The sequence below is a fragment of the Myotis brandtii genome, unplaced genomic scaffold, assembly GCF_000412655.1.
Source record: "Myotis brandtii unplaced genomic scaffold, ASM41265v1 scaffold136, whole genome shotgun sequence".
Taxonomy (NCBI): Eukaryota; Metazoa; Chordata; class Mammalia; order Chiroptera; family Vespertilionidae; genus Myotis; species Myotis brandtii.
In genome coordinates, this window is record NW_005354829.1 from 4,976,996 (window position 1) to 4,995,339 (window position 18,344).

Below are 18,344 nucleotides of genomic sequence, written 5' to 3' on the forward strand. Positions count from 1 at the left end.
TTGAATAAGAACAGTATCATGGACTCAAAGAGCTGCCTATTTTTCTTTGGCACATATGAAAGTGTAATAATGCACTGAGAAATACACTAGCACACAGACTTACCATGTGTTAATATACACATTCTCAGCAGCTTGCATCATCCAAGAACATTCTGAAAGTTATCAGTGAACTGGAGACGAACTATATTAAAGCTTAGATGAACATAAACTCTATACATCTTTATAGAGAGAAAAGGATCACAGTTGAGGAAGTATTTGAAGGCCTTTAAACTGTATATATGAAAACAGACATGGTTTGGTTGGCCTTCTTGCTTAGGGAGGAAGCATCAGATGTTTGCCAACACTTTCTACAACATTCCAAAAAAACTTGGCAAAGTTCTGCTATTAACATGACATAGATTAAACTCTGTCACTGCTATTGATTACATCTGATGAGCACATATTTCTTGAAACCCTGAAACAAGACAAGTCCTTTGCTACTTAAAGGTAATCTAAAACCTCAAAGGGGAATAGTAGTAAACATGCCAATTTGTCATTTTCCTGTTTTCTGCACAGAATACAAAAAGTGATGGCAAAGAGGTTATTGTTCAAAACATCAGATTCTTAATATTTTTCCAAACAGACTTGAGAAAATTAAATGTTTTGAACAGCAGAAACTTAAAATAGGGCATTGCATTAAAAAGAGCATAGGTTCTTGTTTTGTTAGGCGTGTTCCTGGGTAATGGCTTTTAAATGGAAATGATGATAGAGAGCACATAGCACACATATACACACAGTACCTTCTTTTATAAAAAGGTATGGTTGACGCTACTGGTTTTAATCCTCTCATTGTCTTGATGGCCAGATTTTCAAAATTTACTCACCAAGTCAGCTAGCACAAATGCCTCAGAAAGATTTTTAAGTTTGGCCAGTGGCCACATTAGTATCAGGAGTCAACTCCTGACTCCTTTTTAGACTTCCACCCATTTTCTCCTGTTTGGTGCCTGTGCTCCTATATGTTTCACTCCGACCTTCCCAGTGAATGTTGGATAGTTCTTTCATTTAGGTCTGCTTGAGGCTAAAAAATGGGTCCTTGATTTCAAAGTGTTATTCCAATAGGTTGCTGCTTAACGGACTTTTACTTTTTTAAATATAGGTGCTCCTCTGACAGACTGAAATAGTATTCATACTTACCACCCCTGAAAACTCATACAAGGACAATATTTTATGTACCCATTAGAAGTCCCAAATCATTAGCTAAATTGTAGTATCGGTGGTCATGATCTTGAACTCCTGTTTAAGTTCTCTGAGGTCCTCTTTCTCTGAATGTATACTGGGGGTCAAAATATTAGGTCCCACAGCTATTTTTATTGGAAAAGGTTGAGAAGAGACAAATGCTCTGATGATATAAAGTGATGATACCATCTGCATTTTTCACGAAATCTCAAGAAAAACTGTCAATCCTAAACATGGCTTGGTCTGTGTTAACATTGATGATATTAATTTCTTTTCTAAGAGAATAGGCTATTGGACAGTTTGGGGCTACACAGGTCAGGTCTTCTCAGCTTCCCAAGGATTCGCCCCTACTGTGAGACCCAAGGGCTTTCTTGTACTTTGACAATAAAAAGCATGCACGATTCATTAAGAATATAGACAAGGCTTTATGTTATATTTATTTATTTTCCAGCTTATACAAACTGGATGTAGAAGCATAAACATAGTACATTTCTACCATCTTCAACAAAAATATAACCAATATGTACAATTATTGTATTAAAAATACAAAAGGGATACAGACTCCACCAATGTCTTTCTAAAAGACATACAGGTACAAGTAGTATCAAAAGTATGAGGAAATCACCAGTTAATTGTACATTCTGCACGTGACATCACAGAGCGAACTGAGATTAGCAGTCCTATGTTCTACGCTTACTTAATGCTTAGGTAACATTTGTGCAACTTGTGGTAGAGTTAGATTTCTGTCTTTCTATATGCACATGAGGTCCATAGCCTATATAATAAAACTGGCAAAGAATGCATATTACATGTAAAATTACAAATGCTTAATTGACAATGTAATATATAAGCAAGTAGACAAATGCCATGAGACAAGAGAATTATTAAATAAAGCACTGACATTGTTTGATACAGTGAAAAAACACTGCATTTTGACTCTTTTTAAAATTTGAAGCTATTTACGTTTCTCTACTGATCAATATGATCAGCTGAATTTAATGGAAAAAAAATCCAAGACCAGCAGTTCCTCACATTTGAGTACTACTCGGATTGGCAGCCTTCACTTTTCCGGAGTCTGTGCAAAAACAACACAAAAATAGAGTGGAGGGGTCATTTCAGTCATTATAGGGTTAATAGCAGCTGTGAGCAGGTGGTTGCTACACTTAGGCCTTCTCTATCCATCGTGCGTCCATTAAGCCACTTCCAGGTTAGTCTTCGGTGACTAACGCCCCTGGCGAAGGCTGGCATATCCCACCAGGTTTGGGATCTTTTGATCTTTGATCACGGTCAAGGCTTGTTTATTCCCTAATGCCAATTCAGTAAAGGGAGGCTGTCTTGAAAGAGCAGTACGAACAGCTGGCATTAGCTCCAACATCCCAAGCTGCTTTCACTGCAATGCTATCCAGTTATAAACGTTTCTCTTGAAAAACAAACAAACAAAAAATCCCTAAAACTAAATAAACAAAAATCAAAGAAACATAACTTAAAAAAAAAAAAGGGGGGGGGGGTTTGCCATCCATGTCAATGGAGCAGGACACACCCTCAAACGACACTGCCCTGCACTCCATAAGGCTCAGACACAGGACGCGAGAGTCCTATTTCCCTCCCCTGGCCATGTGCAAACAGTATGACAGGAGACCCCCATCCACTGGGGAAGGAGTGGAGGGGTGTCTTGGTATCTGAGTGATTGGCTAATAGTTTATACGTCTCCAGGATAGGGCACTTCACGGGGGAGGCCTGAAGGACACGGGAAGACAGGGTCCCATGCCAGGTCTTCCCTTCTTCTTGCTGTGGCCACACCCTGTCTGGCATATTTGGTTTTTTTTCTTTCTTTTTTTTAGAAACCCAGGCTGGCAACCCTACTTAAAGGTTCAAAATAATACTGTAATTATTAAGTGGATATAACATTGACTCTCTGAACACAATCTTTAAACTCATTAAAAAAAAAAAAAGGAGGACATTGTAAACAAGTGGACAAGCACTGTCCTCAAAGGATTTCATTGTTTTTCTTTGTCTTCCTTGGTGGGTTAAAGGCCCCGAGAAGTTCGATGGCTAGCTTTTCTCATTATCCCAACGAGACCAAGTGCTAGGACTGGATTGAAATCTAAAAGGAAGATTTAAAAACAATCCTTCCAGGCATTGAGAAGTGCAGCCAGGGTGCCTCATCTTGTGGTGATGATCTTGGAATGTGGAATGATACTGTGTGACGTGGCAGGCAGCAACAGTGGGGACTTGAAGATTGCTGCGCTGTGCATTTCAAGCAACAAAGTCTGAAAAGTGCCAGGGCAATTTCTTCACAGTATTTCACATGCAAAGGGGAAAGGAAGAAGGGGAGAAGAAGCCCCATGCTGCTTTTAAGGCAGGGAAGGAGGCAAACTGGTCCACCATCCTCAGAATGTGAGTTCCCGGGCCCCGATGCTGGGGGCGTCTTCTTGTGCTCTCCTTGCAGTGGCTCACTCTGGATCCAGAAAAGCCTGTGCCTCAAACAGCAGATACTTGTTCATCTTCTGCAAACACAACCAGGAAAGAAAGAGAAAGTGATGAGCAAGTAAGTCCTTCTGGTGCTGAGAGGGTATGTTTGCTGATGTGCTAAATAAAAATACCTTAGCGCTTCTTTTTAGTATACCTCACTTAAAATCCTTGCCTTTTCCTCTAGGTGATGATTATGAATAATAAACACTTTAAAATAAAGTATATATGATGCCTATTTAAATATATATACACAGTATAGACAACGAGTCTACTTAATAATGAGTTCATTGACACAAGTTTTAAAACAGCATGTGGCTTTTTAGATAATACACACCTACATAAAAAAAAGTCTAGAAGGATATATAACAAAATGTTAACAGTGGTTATCTGCAAGTGACAGGATTCTAAATAATTTTCATTGATCCTGTTTTGCTTTTTTCTGTGATTATTTGTATACCAAAACCTGTTAGGATCAAAACTTAAAAAAAGAAATGAGATCGGGTGTATGATCTCCCTCCTCCTTCTCAATATAGCTTGAGGTAGGATTGTAGAAGGAAGGCAAGAGAGTCATAGAGAATTATATATCTCAGACTGTCATTTGGAACTCATTAAAAGTCCAATTATAATCTTTCCACAGAACACTGAGAATTAGGAGAAAAACCCAGCCACGTACACACTTTATTCAATTGACCACTTCTGCAGTCTTTGGTATTTCTTGAGCCCTTTAGAAAACACACACACACACACACACACACACACACACACACGCACGCACATGCACACGCACACACAGGAGTCAAAAGCTGAACCTTAAGTTTGGAACTCTTCACTATAAAATGCGCAGGATATGGCTGAAGACACAAGTGATCACAGTGTTAAGAAAACACAAACGCCTTGGCAAGCTTACAGGCAACATAAGCGAACACGTCTAACGTTACGGTTTTAAGAATGAGTATGTACCGTCCTCCTCGGCAGAAAACCCTTGAGACTGATAGGGGGCGAGGCGCGGGTCGCACTCATTGGGTTTATGCCACTGGGGCTTGTTCACCGGCCTGCCAGCCCCGGGATGCGCGTGTGGCTGCTGGGCGGGCGAGGGCCCTGCTGCCTCCGAGGGGCGGGCGATCATCCGAGATCTCTGAAGCGCCACGTTGTAGTCTGGAGGTTTCCTGGTTGGATGGGAATGCCCATCTGGGAAGTCAGTGATGGGGATCCCGATGTAGCCTGGAGGAGTGGGCGGGGGCTCTCGATACCGGCCCTCCTTGCGCGCTGCAGTGAAGACAAGGCACCAGCCATTAAAACGTGCTGTGGAAGAATATTTCATGCACCAATGCCCATAAAAACCGATAAAATAATTATTAGGAGCACGCACAGTATAATGACAAATGTGATTTTGTGTGATGTGAGATAGATATAGAGGTGGGGGACATGGTAGGCAGGGGAATGGATGTTGACAAAACCAAATATTCACAATGGTTATCTCCGTGTGGCCAAATAATGGGTGAGAGAAGCTACTAGGCAGGTTCAGTACCTTTAACTTTAAATGAACTACTTCAACACTTGTCTAAACTATAAAATTACCCTAATAAGATTACCACCTAATATTTGGGTTTACTGTAGAGATGAAGCAAAGAGAGAACATAAAAGGTACCCAGTACTATGCCTGCAACATGCTGCTGTACCGTGCCTGGTCAAGTTCCTTCCTCTCTCCCTGCCCCAGGGACAAGGCAGGCAAACCGTCCCTGCTGGGCATTTTCCTCATCAGGCAGAGGACCAATGCCAGTAATAAGATTACCACCTAATATTTGGGTTTCCTGTAGAGATGAAGCAAAGAGAGAACATAAAAGGTACCCAGTACTATGCCTGCAACATGCTGCTGTACCGTGCCTGGTCAAGTTCCTTCCTCTCTCCCTGCCCCAGGGACAAGGCAGGCAAACCGTCCCTGCTGGGCATTTTCCTCATCAGGCAGAGGACCAATGCCACATTACTTCAGGTCCTGGGCCCACTGTGAACCACAGTGAATTAAAATACTTTTCTAACTAGAGTCCCATCATGCTTACTGTACACTCATCCAGTTGGTCAGTAGTGGCAGCCAGGAGCTATGGGCACTTAGAAGCATCTCTCAAAGCAAAACCCAGGGGTGCCTGGCAGCTACGCCTTCTACCTGTTGAACCAGGGCCACTGCTCTCGACAGCTGTCAGATCAGCTTCTTCGACTTAGAAAAGCTAATGATCAATTAAAAAAAAAAGTTCTTTGCTTAAAAAAAAAATTGGAAAAGTGGTACCAAAAATGACGAAAATTTAAAAACTCTAAAACTATGTGTAAGGTATGTATTTCTCTTAAAACCCTGTTATTAATGTTCATAACCTAAAACAAGAAATCTGTAAAGGCCTAACTGGTTTGGCTCAGTGGATAGAGCGTCAGCCTGCAGACTGAAAGGTCCCAGGTTCGATTCTGGTCAAGGGTATGTACGTTGTGGGCTCATCCCCAGTAGGGGGTGGTTTGCAGGCAGCTGATCGATGTTTCTCTCTCATCGATGTTTCTAACTCTCTATCCCTCTCCCTTCCTCTCTGTAAAAAAATCAATAAAATATATTAAAAAAAAGAAATCTGTAAAGGCAAGTAAAAATCAAAGTTTTATTTTCCATTTAAAAATTTTATTTTTATTTTTATTGACTTCAAAGAGGACAGAAAAGGGAAAGAGAGAGAGATGGATGCATCACTGATGAGAGAGAATCATTGATCGGCTGCCTCTTGCATGCCCCTCACTGGGGATCCAGCCAGCACCCTGGCCATGTGCCCTAACTGGGAATCCAACTGTGGCCCCCTAGTTCATAGGTCAATGCTCAACCACTGAGCAACACCAGCCAGGCAAAGTTTTATTTTCTTGAACTTTCTAGACTCAACTGTTAGGAACTAAAACATCATTTTTCTTTCCTTTGCATCAATAAGTCTGAGTATTAGCTTATTAAAAGAAAGTGCTTTAAAATCTGCAACCTAAGAATAGGTATTAATAGTTATCTCCTTATTCATCTGGAAAGCATATTAAGTTTGACATCTACCCATGACTATTTACATGATAAATAATTACAATTTCCCAACTAATAAAAATGTCTGTAATGATTACACTCCAGAATTTCTCACTCTATATTCTTTTTTAAAAAAATATATATTTTTATTGATTTCAGAGAGAGAGAAGGAGAGGGAGATAGAAACATCGATGACAGAGAAACATCAATCAACTGCCTCCTGCACACCCCCGCTTCCCCAGGTGATGGAACTCGCAACCCAGTCATGTGCCCTGACCAGGAATCGAACTGGCAACCTACTGGTGCATGGGTCAATGCACAACCACTAAGCAACAATGGCCGGGCTCTCATTCTATATTCTATGATGTGTTTTTACCCTTCAATTCTATAGACATTAAATATGCCACAGAAAATTCACCCAGATACAACATCACAATAGAAATAGCAATAGCAAAACAGCAGCATCTTCCATGCACTTATCAATTACTATCTGGGAGCTGTTCTAAGTGCTTCTCAGAGAATTCCTTTAACCCTCACACCAACTGTATTAGCAGAAATCACTAAACTCATTTTACAGATGAGGAAACAGACATAGTCCAGTGCGTTGTCCAATGCCACAAAGCTAGAAAAGGAGCACAACTGATTCCAACCCCAATCCGCCTGACTCCTAAGCTCTTCCTCATTACATTATCTCTTAGCACCCTCTCCTTGATTCGATAATGCACAGAGAGAATTTGCTGAGCACAGAAACAATTTGTCTGCATAATAAAATCAATAGAAGATTTTTAAATATGCAAAGTTTAAAGTTCTAATTACAATTCAAGGGAACGAAATAGAATAATAAAATATTCAAAAGCTTCAATTAAATAAAAATTCTTCCTCTACAGAGAATGGCCACCCTTCCTGATAATTTTCAGATAAAAAGATCAATATGAGACCAGAATATAACCATATGACAACCTACAGATTTTGATGGCCAAGAAGGACTGAATGTACACTGTGCTAGAAAATATAGATATGTACCCGACTGGAGGATCTACGCTCTTAACCACTATTCATTTCAAGCCCTATTCAGCAATGAGGAAAAGAACCACAAACACGATTTTACTTTTGAAATAAGTTAGATTAAAGCCACGATCCAGACAGGACGAGCTCCCCAGTAAGCTTACCAATAAGTCCCTTTGCAGTAGTTGGTGTCACAGCTATGTGGGCAGGCATGGGGACGGGCTTGGTCTCCTCTGTGGTCACAGGTGGCATGCTGCTGCTCTCAGCTTCAATGGAGACATCTTTGCCACCCCTCCGCTTTATTGTGCCTGTGTCCCCTTCTGAGTCTTCTCCCCAGTAGCCCGTGGAAGAGGCCCAGCTTGCCCGGGATTGGGCTTGTTCAAGGCTCTCTCTGCTTTGATTTTGCCTGTTATACTTTGTGCTATGATCAGAAAACATCATTTGGTCCATATGGCTGCTTGAGGCCCAGACACTTGCAGGATCCCCTGAATAATCGAAGTGAGTGTGCCCGAATGGAAGTGTTTCCCAGCTTCGCTGGTGCTGGATGGTCTGGATATTATCATGGGAACCACTTGAGCACGAGGTCCAGCTCCCACGGCCACTGTCGGCAGCATCCAGCGAAGCGCGATCCCCCTGGTCTTGGGAAAGCTCCTCTGTGCTTGGAGAAGAAATTACTGTTGCTGTAGCATATAAGCCCCGACTCTCAGACATGGGTGCGTAGGACCTAAGTGGTCAAAAGACACGAAAAAGCAAAAGCAAGACTGTTAACTGATAATCTATGATAAGACCAAAATACCTTTTCCTAGAAAGGGGCTTTCTTCCATCCCAGGGAAAAGATGATGAAAGCACCACTCAATTGCTATGCACTCTAATGGGGCCATTTCTGCCACGCCCAGTTTTCTCACCTTGTCATCACCATAAAATAAATATAGCGGGAAAGAACAAGTACTTGCTTATAATAAAGGACCATATTCCTTAAAAGGCTCAATATAATCTGATTATTTCACGAAGCAAGCTCATACGAAAGAACTGAGATACAGCGGAAAGTCACCCTCTGCCTTCAGCACAGGACCACTATGTTCCAATGAGAATAAAGCTAACTCTGAAAAGCACAACAAAAATAGCAGGGTACTTACTAATCCAGATACTGTGAAAATTAGTAACTGGGATGGGAGAAAAGTTCTTAGGCATTATGCAAAATAAATGGACATACACATCTAGAGAAAGGACTTGTTTTTAAAAGATGAAAGACAGGATGTAAAAGAACACTAAAGAAAAGGCGTCTACCCTAAGCTGTATTGATCGGGCTCGATCATGGTCCTCCTCTCCATCCTGCCCACGCCTAGGTTTGTTTCCACGATGCTGACAGAATGCCTCTGGCGCCTCTCCTCATGCAGCGAGACGGGCACCGAGTCAAAGGAGGAATTGCTGACAATACTGGATCGTGAAGAAATTTCACTGTGACCAGAATCTGAAAAATTATCCACAGTACCACTGGGAGCCAGAGTATAGCCTGCATGGGAAATACAACCACATTAATTAGACGCTGTAGGTTTATAACACAAAACCGAAGTCTTCCAAAAGAGAAGCAAAAACCAAATGCAGGCCAAAGCTATCGCCACTGGAGTGGGGAAAAATGCATTTTACTTGGAGAACAGGTGACTGAGACAAAATTGATACTCAAATGAAGCTTGACTTGCTTACTGAAAGTTTAGAGAGGAAAAAAGAAAATACTGCTATATGAGCCAGGAAATAATGCAGAAATCATGGTGCTGGTCGACTATTCTTAGCTCCCTTAAATACAAATTCAACTATTGTTAGTCTATATAAAAAACCATGAAGAATAACCATGATCAGATTTTAAAGTATATTTTTTGCAATCTGCGAAGTCAGTAATCTTGTTTCCAATTTTTAGAACTTTATGGCATAGAATAATTCAACAGGAAATATTTATAATTTTAAATAAGAAAAAGCAATAAAACCTGAAAAAAAATCTTTGGATTTCTGTCATTTGGCTTTTTAAGATTAACAATATATTGGACAAATCGCATAAAAGCCAGTAGTTTTAGAAGATGTAATGTACAAATCTCCATTTTCTCCCTAGACCATCACTTTAAAATGTCTAAACAGATGTCTGTTTTTTGACCTGAAGAACCCTTAACTTCCCTTTGTTGCTAAAAATAATTTTGAAAGTGACAAAAAACATCTTGATATTTTTAATGAAAAACAAACAAACCCAAATCCTCTTTCTCAGTACTCATTTCTTTTACAACATCACTAAGGATCTCATATTACTTAAAATATTGACTTTACATGATTATATGTATGCAATGCAATTTTTCAATGCCACTTACCTGATAAAAAAGTTAAATCTAGGACACCTCAATGTTGCTCATTTATTCTCTAAATAGTACTTCCCCATCCTTTGAGTAACTTGTTAATTCCTGATTTATTTTTTAAAGGTTGCACAGGTCTTGACAAGATTTAACGTGTTCATCTAGGAAATGTCTTTTTATAAACCACACTAAAGTTCTGACAGACAAGGTTTAAAACCTTCCCTAAACAGTCAGCTAAAAAAAAAAAAAAAAATCTCTAGAAAATAATCACTCAGATGAAGCGCTTGACATTTAGAGGAATGTTCCCATTCTCCTTTACTGAGATGATTCCTCTTTCCCACCCGTCTTTGGTTCTATAAACCCCACCTATCCCATAGGTCCATGGTGCATTGTTATTCTTGTTACTGTTCTCACTTCCAAGAGAAGAGGAGGAACTGGTTAAGTCCAACTGCCCGGAGCCAAAAGATCTCAGCTGATTGCCACTGCCACCTGACAACGGGATGAGAAAAGAATTCAGATAGATCCCTTTAACAAGAACAGTAGAGGCTGGTGCCCACACAAAATGCACAGATGTCTGAAATATCTATCAAGTAAAGCAGAAGAGGTATTTGTCAATTCAGGGAAATCTCACAATTTATTAATCTTTTTGGTCTCCTTCTAGGGAAAACTCTCTTAGCCATTTACTACTAGTTTATACCCATTCAATTAAAGGGTAGACAGTTGCTAAAAATAAAGCCTCTTTTGCAACCCAGAATTCATTGTTCAGTATGAGTTTTGATACATATGAGAAAGAAAGAAAAAAAAAAGGGGCAGAGAAAGTAACCTGGGGGGTTTTGTGGCAGATCTATTACAATTACAGATAGTCCTCGGGTTACGGGTTACGTTGGACTCGACCTACGTTTTGTGGTTAAGTCGCCATCTCCCAGTTACAGTATTTATTAAAAAAAAAGTTCCGTCATTTTGACGTATGTACATATGTGCTTTATGTTTTTTATTATTTATTTACCACAAGTAAAGTTCAGGAATTGTTATCTTTCTTTTAAATGTTGTTTACTGTTTCACTTCATTACTGCTGTGTATGTGCTCCATGTGAGTGACGTAGGTGCTTACGTAGGTGGGTTCCGACTTACGGCGAAATCGAGGTATGTCACGCCGTAGGAACGGATCTCCGACGTAACCCGAGGACCTACTGTATTCTAATATAAGAAAAGCATCAACTTAAGAAGAGATTGACTGCCTAAAAACTAATCTTTTTAAAAATAAAAAGAGGTAGCAACAAAGAAGGTAATCAAGACCCGTGTTAATACAATGAAAAAATAAATCAGGAAGGTATTAGTTTTTCTTATGTTTTTAAAGCTTTCTACACTGTAATTGTTATACAATCATATTTAAGTTAGAACAACTTTTAGCATAAAAAAATTATTTCCACACTTACAATCAATAAAAAACTTAAACTTATTTTTCGAAGGCTTTATGTAGTTATAAGTTTAACGCTACTTACTATAAGATTAAACATACCAAAAATTCTTCCAAATTTGTAAACTGAGAAGAAAAAACCCATTGGTTGTTATATATTAGATCATTTTAGATGACTCATGTAAAAATGATCTAATATATAACTCTGAAATTTATTATAGCTGAAATGTATAGATTGCTATAAAGGGAAATAATAAGTAATTTAATCTACCTTTCCTTGGAGAACTTTGTGGAGAAGTGGGAGGAGAAGAAAGCTGTGAAGATGCATTTGATATCGTATCTTCTGCTTGTTTCTTGTGTCGTTCCAGACTTCCTTCTTCAGACAAAGAAAGGATTTTCTTTAACGCTTGTGGAGAGTTTATGCCTTTAAGGGGAAAAAATAAATGAACAAATATGTATTTTCAAGACTGAAAAGAAATAACATTAATAACTAAAAAACGTTTTTTGTGTTAAGATTTAATATTACATTTAGATTCAAGCTGTTTACAATTTCAGTGGTCTTTGTACTCTTCACAGTATAGACAGTAAGCTTATAGAAGACATAGATATCCCTAGGTTGGTTTCTGATTGACAGCTGCCAGAGTCTAGAGATGGACTGTTTTTGGGTCTAAATCTTAATGTAATCACCATCTTTATTCAACAACATGTTAGACAACAATAAATAAAAAGAATATTTAATACTAAGAAGTCAGGTGTGAGTTGGAAACAGGTATTTTGATGTTATTGGATATGTTAGAGCTCAGGTGAAGTGGAATAATGGGAGAAAAGTCAACAGTCAAGAGCTAAAAGGAAGCAATAAGAAAGCAAATAAAAGAGCTCTAAGGAATTCCATTCAGTTAATATTTGCTCAAATAAATAGATGAAAGAGAATGGAGAAGACGACCCAAGAAAGTAGGTAAAAGACCATGGAGGTTGACAGACAGTCAGAAGGGAATGATCTAGTGCCAAGTGTGAGCAAGTAAAATGAAGGTTGGGGGGAAAAAAGGGTAATATATGCCAATATAAGGTGATTTAAAGAAAGGAAAGAATTTAGAAATAGAGTCACATTAAAATGTTTTACGAAGTAAATATTATGAGGCACTCTCAATTACCTTACTTTGAACAACAAAAAGATATTTGGGAAAGCATTATATACTGAAACTATCTTAGTAAACGGCTAGTTTTAATGTTCTTAACAGAATTCATTAAAAAGGAAGCAATGAAATTTAACAAAGATCTAATCCTTCATTTTAACTCATGTGTTTGATGTTTTAATACAATCTTTTCAAAAATCACTTTGAAAGCGAGATTTAAAAAAATATTGTTGATTTCAGAAAGGAAGGGAGAGGGAGATAGGCATATAAATGATGAAAGAGACTCATTGATCAGCTGCCTCCTGCACGCCCCAAGTGGGTATCAAGCCTGCAACCCGGGCATGTGCCCTGACCAGGAACTGAACCGTGACCTTTTAGTTCCTGGGTCGATACTCAACTGCTGAGCCATACAGGCTGGGTGCTATCCTTTTTTTTTGAAAAAAAAAAAAAAATTCTTTTTTTCTTTTATTAACATTGTTTTCTTTCATTCATATATTTATTCATAAAATAATTTGGCTGTATGGAGATATTTTTGAGCTTGCTGAGTAGACACCATGAGCAAAGCTCACCTCCTGAGTGAAGAGCACAATTAAATGAGATACTCTATAAAATCAGTACCTTCCACTGACACAAATAAAGTTTAACTTACTAAACATCAAGGCTTTATTAAGAGATAATCATCAGGGGGAGACTCAAGAGTAATAGACAAAGTTATCCAAGACAAGCATTTCCCTCTAACCTGAAAAACATGGCAGCGAATAGCACCGAAAGGGGACATGAGTTTATCACCTACCGAAGGGTGGGAGATCCTTGACGGGCACTTTCTTCCGGGAAGGATAAAGGGACACGGCGGGGACCTGCAGTCCTTGGTTGACTTTATGTGGTGGCTGTGGCGGCTGGGGCTGCGGCTGGGGCTGTGCTTTCTGCTGTGACCCTGCCCTCGGAGCCACTGGGGAGGTCTCCGTTTTGACAGGCTTCTTGTCACCAGGATTCTTAGGCACTGATAATTGTTTGGTTTGAAAATAGAACAAGAAATTTAAGAAGTGAACAGCTACATACAAGATAGTTTTAGGACTGCCTGAGCATTTTCTGCAGGTAGAATACTAAAACGTGTCTTTTTTCCCCCCTGTTGCCTACACAAAGGACAGAAAGGGGGTAGGGGGAGAACTCTAGTTATAGAAAGTATTAAAGGCGAGACAGGACAAAGGTATTTACCTTAAGAAACTAGCTATCTCAAAGGTGATTATACTATTAAAGACCACATTAAAAATAAGAATAGAAAAATACGGGTAGCTTAACACATTATGTGTGTGCATATAAAATAACACAAGTATATCATAAAAACTACGACAGGGAAATTGTTAGAAATGATTCTTCTAAAATGGTGTCTGAAAGCCCTTGGCATATATGAGCTTAGTTTTTACTTAATAAATATATCTTTTTACTATCAAATTCTAAGGGGTAGAGTTATGTCAACTAATAGCAGCCAATACTGCTTGAGTGCTATACTAAGCGTATAATTCCATAGCAGATAGAAAGCAAACCAATTCAATAGGGCAATTAAGTGCTGTATGTATCGTATGTTAATATTAAAACCGACTCAATTACATATGCATACTTCCTGCAATTTACACACAAGGGAGCTAAGGACTAGGGAGCTCAGGGAGCTTGCCTAAGGTGACCTTGCTGGGCTGAGGAACAGTCAGGACGAGAACTCAGACCAATCGGACCTCAGAGGACAAGCTCTTCCTTCATCACGACGCACAGAGCTTCTACAATGTTCGGGGTAAATCTAAGGACTTGAGTTTTCTCAATATACACATAACATTTATATTCTACAGAAGGTGTTTTCAAACCTGCCCATACAAGACCCAGCCATGTCCTAAATGGAAAATGCCTCTGTCTTACAGAGTCAGATGCAAATAAAGAGAAAAGTGCCCCCGTTTCTAGCCTGGCCAGGTTTTTAACAGCTGGGACGCCTCACATTAGTCCGAGTCGTGCTTTGCTGTGTAGCAGCATTAGCAGAATTACTGCTTTCCGTGGTAGCTGAACTTAATGCCCGGTTCTGTCTGGGCTGAGGGGATAAAGGGCAGCCAGCAGAGCTAGTTGGGCCCTGCTCGGACTTGGTGGGCCCCTCACCCCTCTCAGGCTGTCCTTCACTTTGGAGGTATCGTGAGAATATAAGGGATGCAAATGGGAGAGACATCACACACGTGGCCCCTGCCTGCATACTGGCTGTGCTGGGATGAAACCAAAACAACAGGCACCCTAAATAAGTCTCCGGTGTCATCCTCCCCACACTAACCCAGTTGGACACGAGGCCTAGCCTAGGGCAGTGCTGCATGGTATTCAAGAGCAGCATTCAAGGTGTCCAGGGTGCTACTTGCCCCAGTGCATTAAGCCCTACTGGACCATTGCACAGGAAACACACCTGCATCCCCCCAGATTCCACAGCCACTTGAAGGAAACACTCACATGTGTTGGTTGCTGGCTCACACTGCAGGGATAGCGTCTGAAGACTCTCCTCATCCATTTCTAGCTCCAAATTGGACAGGTACTGCTTCACTTTTCGAGCCATTTGGGCATCTTCGTAAAGCTTTTTGGCATTGAGAAAGGAACTACGACGTACCCGCTTTTTATGCCCACCTGTCTGAGCAACGTCTAGCACCGTTGCGTTTGCACTACCCTGGCTGAGGGACCTGGAAGATGAAAAGGTAGATATGCAGCTCACTCTAGCATGGGATTACTTTATCTCTTTGAAACGTGCCAAGACTTAAAAAAATACTCTATGTTCAAAAGATCACATGCTTTATTCTGGTAAGTAAGCTGTTACAAAGGAATATAGAATAGTAGGAATTACATTTTTTTAAAGTTAAAAAAGAACTCTGCACACATACATATATATGTTTGGTGCCTGTTCTGTTCCAACTAGGAAATTCTACTTTTCATTCAAGGCAGTCCTTTCATAGAAGCCAGCAAATAATATAATATAATAATTATATAATTATATGTAAAAGCTCATGCAAGAACACAGCTATAATTGGGATTTACATTAATTTATTTCTCCTAAAGAGGATGTTTTACATAGATTTAAAAAAATTAGCTAACTGTTTACAATTATTTTCTTATTCCTTGGGTTAAATATAGTGAGTTTGTAAAGTAATATGGTCAAATTGTTAATAAAATGGTCATGCAAATGTAAACATATGTACAGAAACTAGCACATGAATTGTTAAGAATTATTTTTCAAAAGAGTTGGTTTATAGAATGAAAACAGTAGTTAGTTGAGCTGTAAAAAATTTAGTTTTAACACCTAGGGGCAGCTTTTATATTACATATATTTACTTCTCAAATATCTGTGCAACAGAATTAAAATTGCACAATTTTTCCATCTCACATCCCCCCTCCCCCACACTCCTCCCACTCTAGGCTTTTCCTATTTCAAAACACAGAAATTATATTAATATAAAATCTTTTTGAAAGCTTCCAAGTATGTCTGACCTACAGTGCCCGGAACAATCATCAATCATTTCACAGCTCTCATGGATCATGACCTCAAAAGCAAAAGCCCCAACAGATTAAACTGGAAATCAGTTTGCCAACTGAGATGCTGCGAGAGCAAGAGGGTTAAGAAAAAAATGCAAAGCATAAGGAAATAGAGCAGGTAAGGAAACAATGCAATGAGCAGAATAAGAACTGGGTGTGGGTGTGCAAGTCGCCGCCACTTACCCCAGACTCCTCCATTTCTTCTTCCTGTAGGTGAGAGCCATGGAGGTTGAAGCATGGGTGTAGAAAGAGACAGAAAGATCACAAGCTCAGAAAGAGAGGACTAGACTTCCGAATAAGCAGTATAAGAAGCCCACAAACACGAAACTGCATAATCACCTCACACACACACCTTGACCAGAAATATTTATGTGGCTCAGAAGACACATGTATTTCAATTTTTTTGTTTTAAAAGGAGACTGACTCCTGTTCTCTTCTCCTTCATGGGATTAGTCATTTTTGACTATGCTGACAGCTAAATCCATTGTGTGCATATTGAAACAATGCTGTTGGGTTATTTACATATTTTACTTCATACTACCAATTACAAGTTTTAGCTCTACAAATGACTGTTCCGAAAAATAAGGAACCAATAATTGTGCCTCATGTTAGATGAAAAATGTTCGAAGGACAAACTGTTTATACTGTTGATACAGAATAAGATATTTATTCCACATTAGAGCTCAGTGGAGATTCTTTGCATGACCTAATAGAATTTCTGCCAAGCTACAAATATAAGTAATTCCAATTTCCCTCATTTATTAGCTAAACTCCACCTTCTCTAATCCCGTATGTGCCCCTGAAGTTGACACACTCACCGAGTCCTGAACATGAGAGCAGGGTCCATGTTAACCGAAGCCATTCGGCCAACATGACGAATTTCTTTCGCAATCATCCTTAGTTTCTCAAAATTGACCAGTCCATCGACCTTTGAGTCATTTCCTACAATTGGCAAAGAAGAAAAAGGGAATCATATGGCATTTGTTCTCTTTTTTAAAAAATTATATTTCCTAAATTTTATTTTTGAATTACAGTTGATATGAAACATTATTTTATGTTCATTTCAGGTGTACAGCATAGTGGTTAGACAATTAAAGATTTAGAAAGTGATCCTCCCAAGAACTTTAGTGCCCACTCGGCACCATAGATATTTAGTACAATATTACTGACTACATTCCCTAGGCTGTACTTTACATCCCCTTGACTACTTTGTAGCCACCAGTTTGTACTTCTTAATCCCTGACATTTATTCTATGCTTCCACCAGTGAAGGAAGAAATCCTCTACTTTGCATTTACCTTCATGAAGAAACGTGAGATCCTTCTTGATAACTGGGAATAGAGGGATTATGGGAGGTTGTAGGTTTTGACTATTGAGGACATTGCGATATTTTGCCATGTTTCTGGAAGGATCGAATAGGTCTTGGAGATCCTGAAATAGCTTTTCATATTTATTGGGAAGTTTTTCCCAGGTGGTCCGCAGTCTTGCTACTGGTGCCAGGTTTAGGCCACTAAGAGGGAAAAAGGAAAAGTGGTAGAAAATTAAATGACATCCTTATGAAATGAAGGAAGTGAAACAGTGCATTGTTGATTAGCATATAGCACCTCTGTGTGTATCCTAGTTACACATAACAATTTACAGAAAAATTCATAAGAAACTATTACTAACTCCAGGTGATGAGAAAGGAAGATGGGAGGAGAATCGGCATCAGGGGATTTTGTTTTACTCTTCTTCCCTTTGAACCCTCCTGATCCGTTTACTATGAGCAAAACCACTAAAATGAAACTATAGTGAGGATAGAATTTTGTTTCCTTGTTTACCTCTATACATAGAGCAGTGCTTGGCATATAACAGACTGGCCAAACATCTTAACAGTAATAAAGTAAAACAAAAGCATGAATAGTAATGAGAATATGATCAAACTCTTAGACCAGTGGTTCTCAACCTTCCTAATGCCACGACCCTTTAATACAGTTCCTCATGTTGTGGTGACCCCCAACCATAAAATTATTTTCGTTGCTACTTCATAACTGTAATTTTGCTACTGTTATGAATCGTAATGTAAATATCTGATATGCAGGATGTATTTTCATTGTTACAAATTGAACATAATTAAAGCATAGTGATTAATCACAAAAACAATATGTAATTATATATGTATTTTCCGATGGTCTTAGGCGACCCCTGTGAAAGGGTC

The 18,344-nt window shown here is 39.3% G+C and overlaps 1 protein-coding gene across 14 annotated transcripts in view; it reads right to left on the reverse strand.

The window, feature by feature from the left end:
* Nucleotides 1-1,639: 1,639 nt before the first annotated feature.
* RAPGEF2 (Rap guanine nucleotide exchange factor (GEF) 2) overlaps nucleotides 1,640-18,344 on the reverse strand; it is a 247,394-nt gene continuing 230,689 nt past the window's right edge. For 7 of the 14 annotated variants that reach the window (XM_014534998.1, XM_014534996.1, XM_014534997.1 and 4 more), the window contains 11 exons: nucleotides 17,446-17,657; nucleotides 16,967-17,090; nucleotides 16,332-16,355; nucleotides 15,078-15,301; nucleotides 13,396-13,602; nucleotides 11,741-11,893; nucleotides 10,420-10,542; nucleotides 9,005-9,230; nucleotides 7,882-8,441; nucleotides 4,648-4,953; nucleotides 1,640-3,722 (listed from right to left, as the gene is read on the reverse strand). In XM_014534998.1, the coding sequence (XP_014390484.1) occupies nucleotides 3,697-3,722; nucleotides 4,648-4,953; nucleotides 7,882-8,441; nucleotides 9,005-9,230; nucleotides 10,420-10,542; nucleotides 11,741-11,893; nucleotides 13,396-13,602; nucleotides 15,078-15,301; nucleotides 16,332-16,355; nucleotides 16,967-17,090; nucleotides 17,446-17,657 (2,185 nt within the window). In that variant the 3' untranslated portion in view covers nucleotides 1,640-3,696. Of the gene's footprint in view, nucleotides 3,723-4,647; nucleotides 4,954-7,881; nucleotides 8,442-9,004; nucleotides 9,231-10,071; nucleotides 10,543-11,740; nucleotides 11,894-13,395; nucleotides 13,603-15,077; nucleotides 15,302-16,331; nucleotides 16,356-16,966; nucleotides 17,091-17,445; nucleotides 17,658-18,344 lie in introns of those variants that run through there. The other 7 variants (XM_014535001.1, XM_014535000.1, XM_005860525.2 and 4 more) reach the window with 5 other exon arrangements.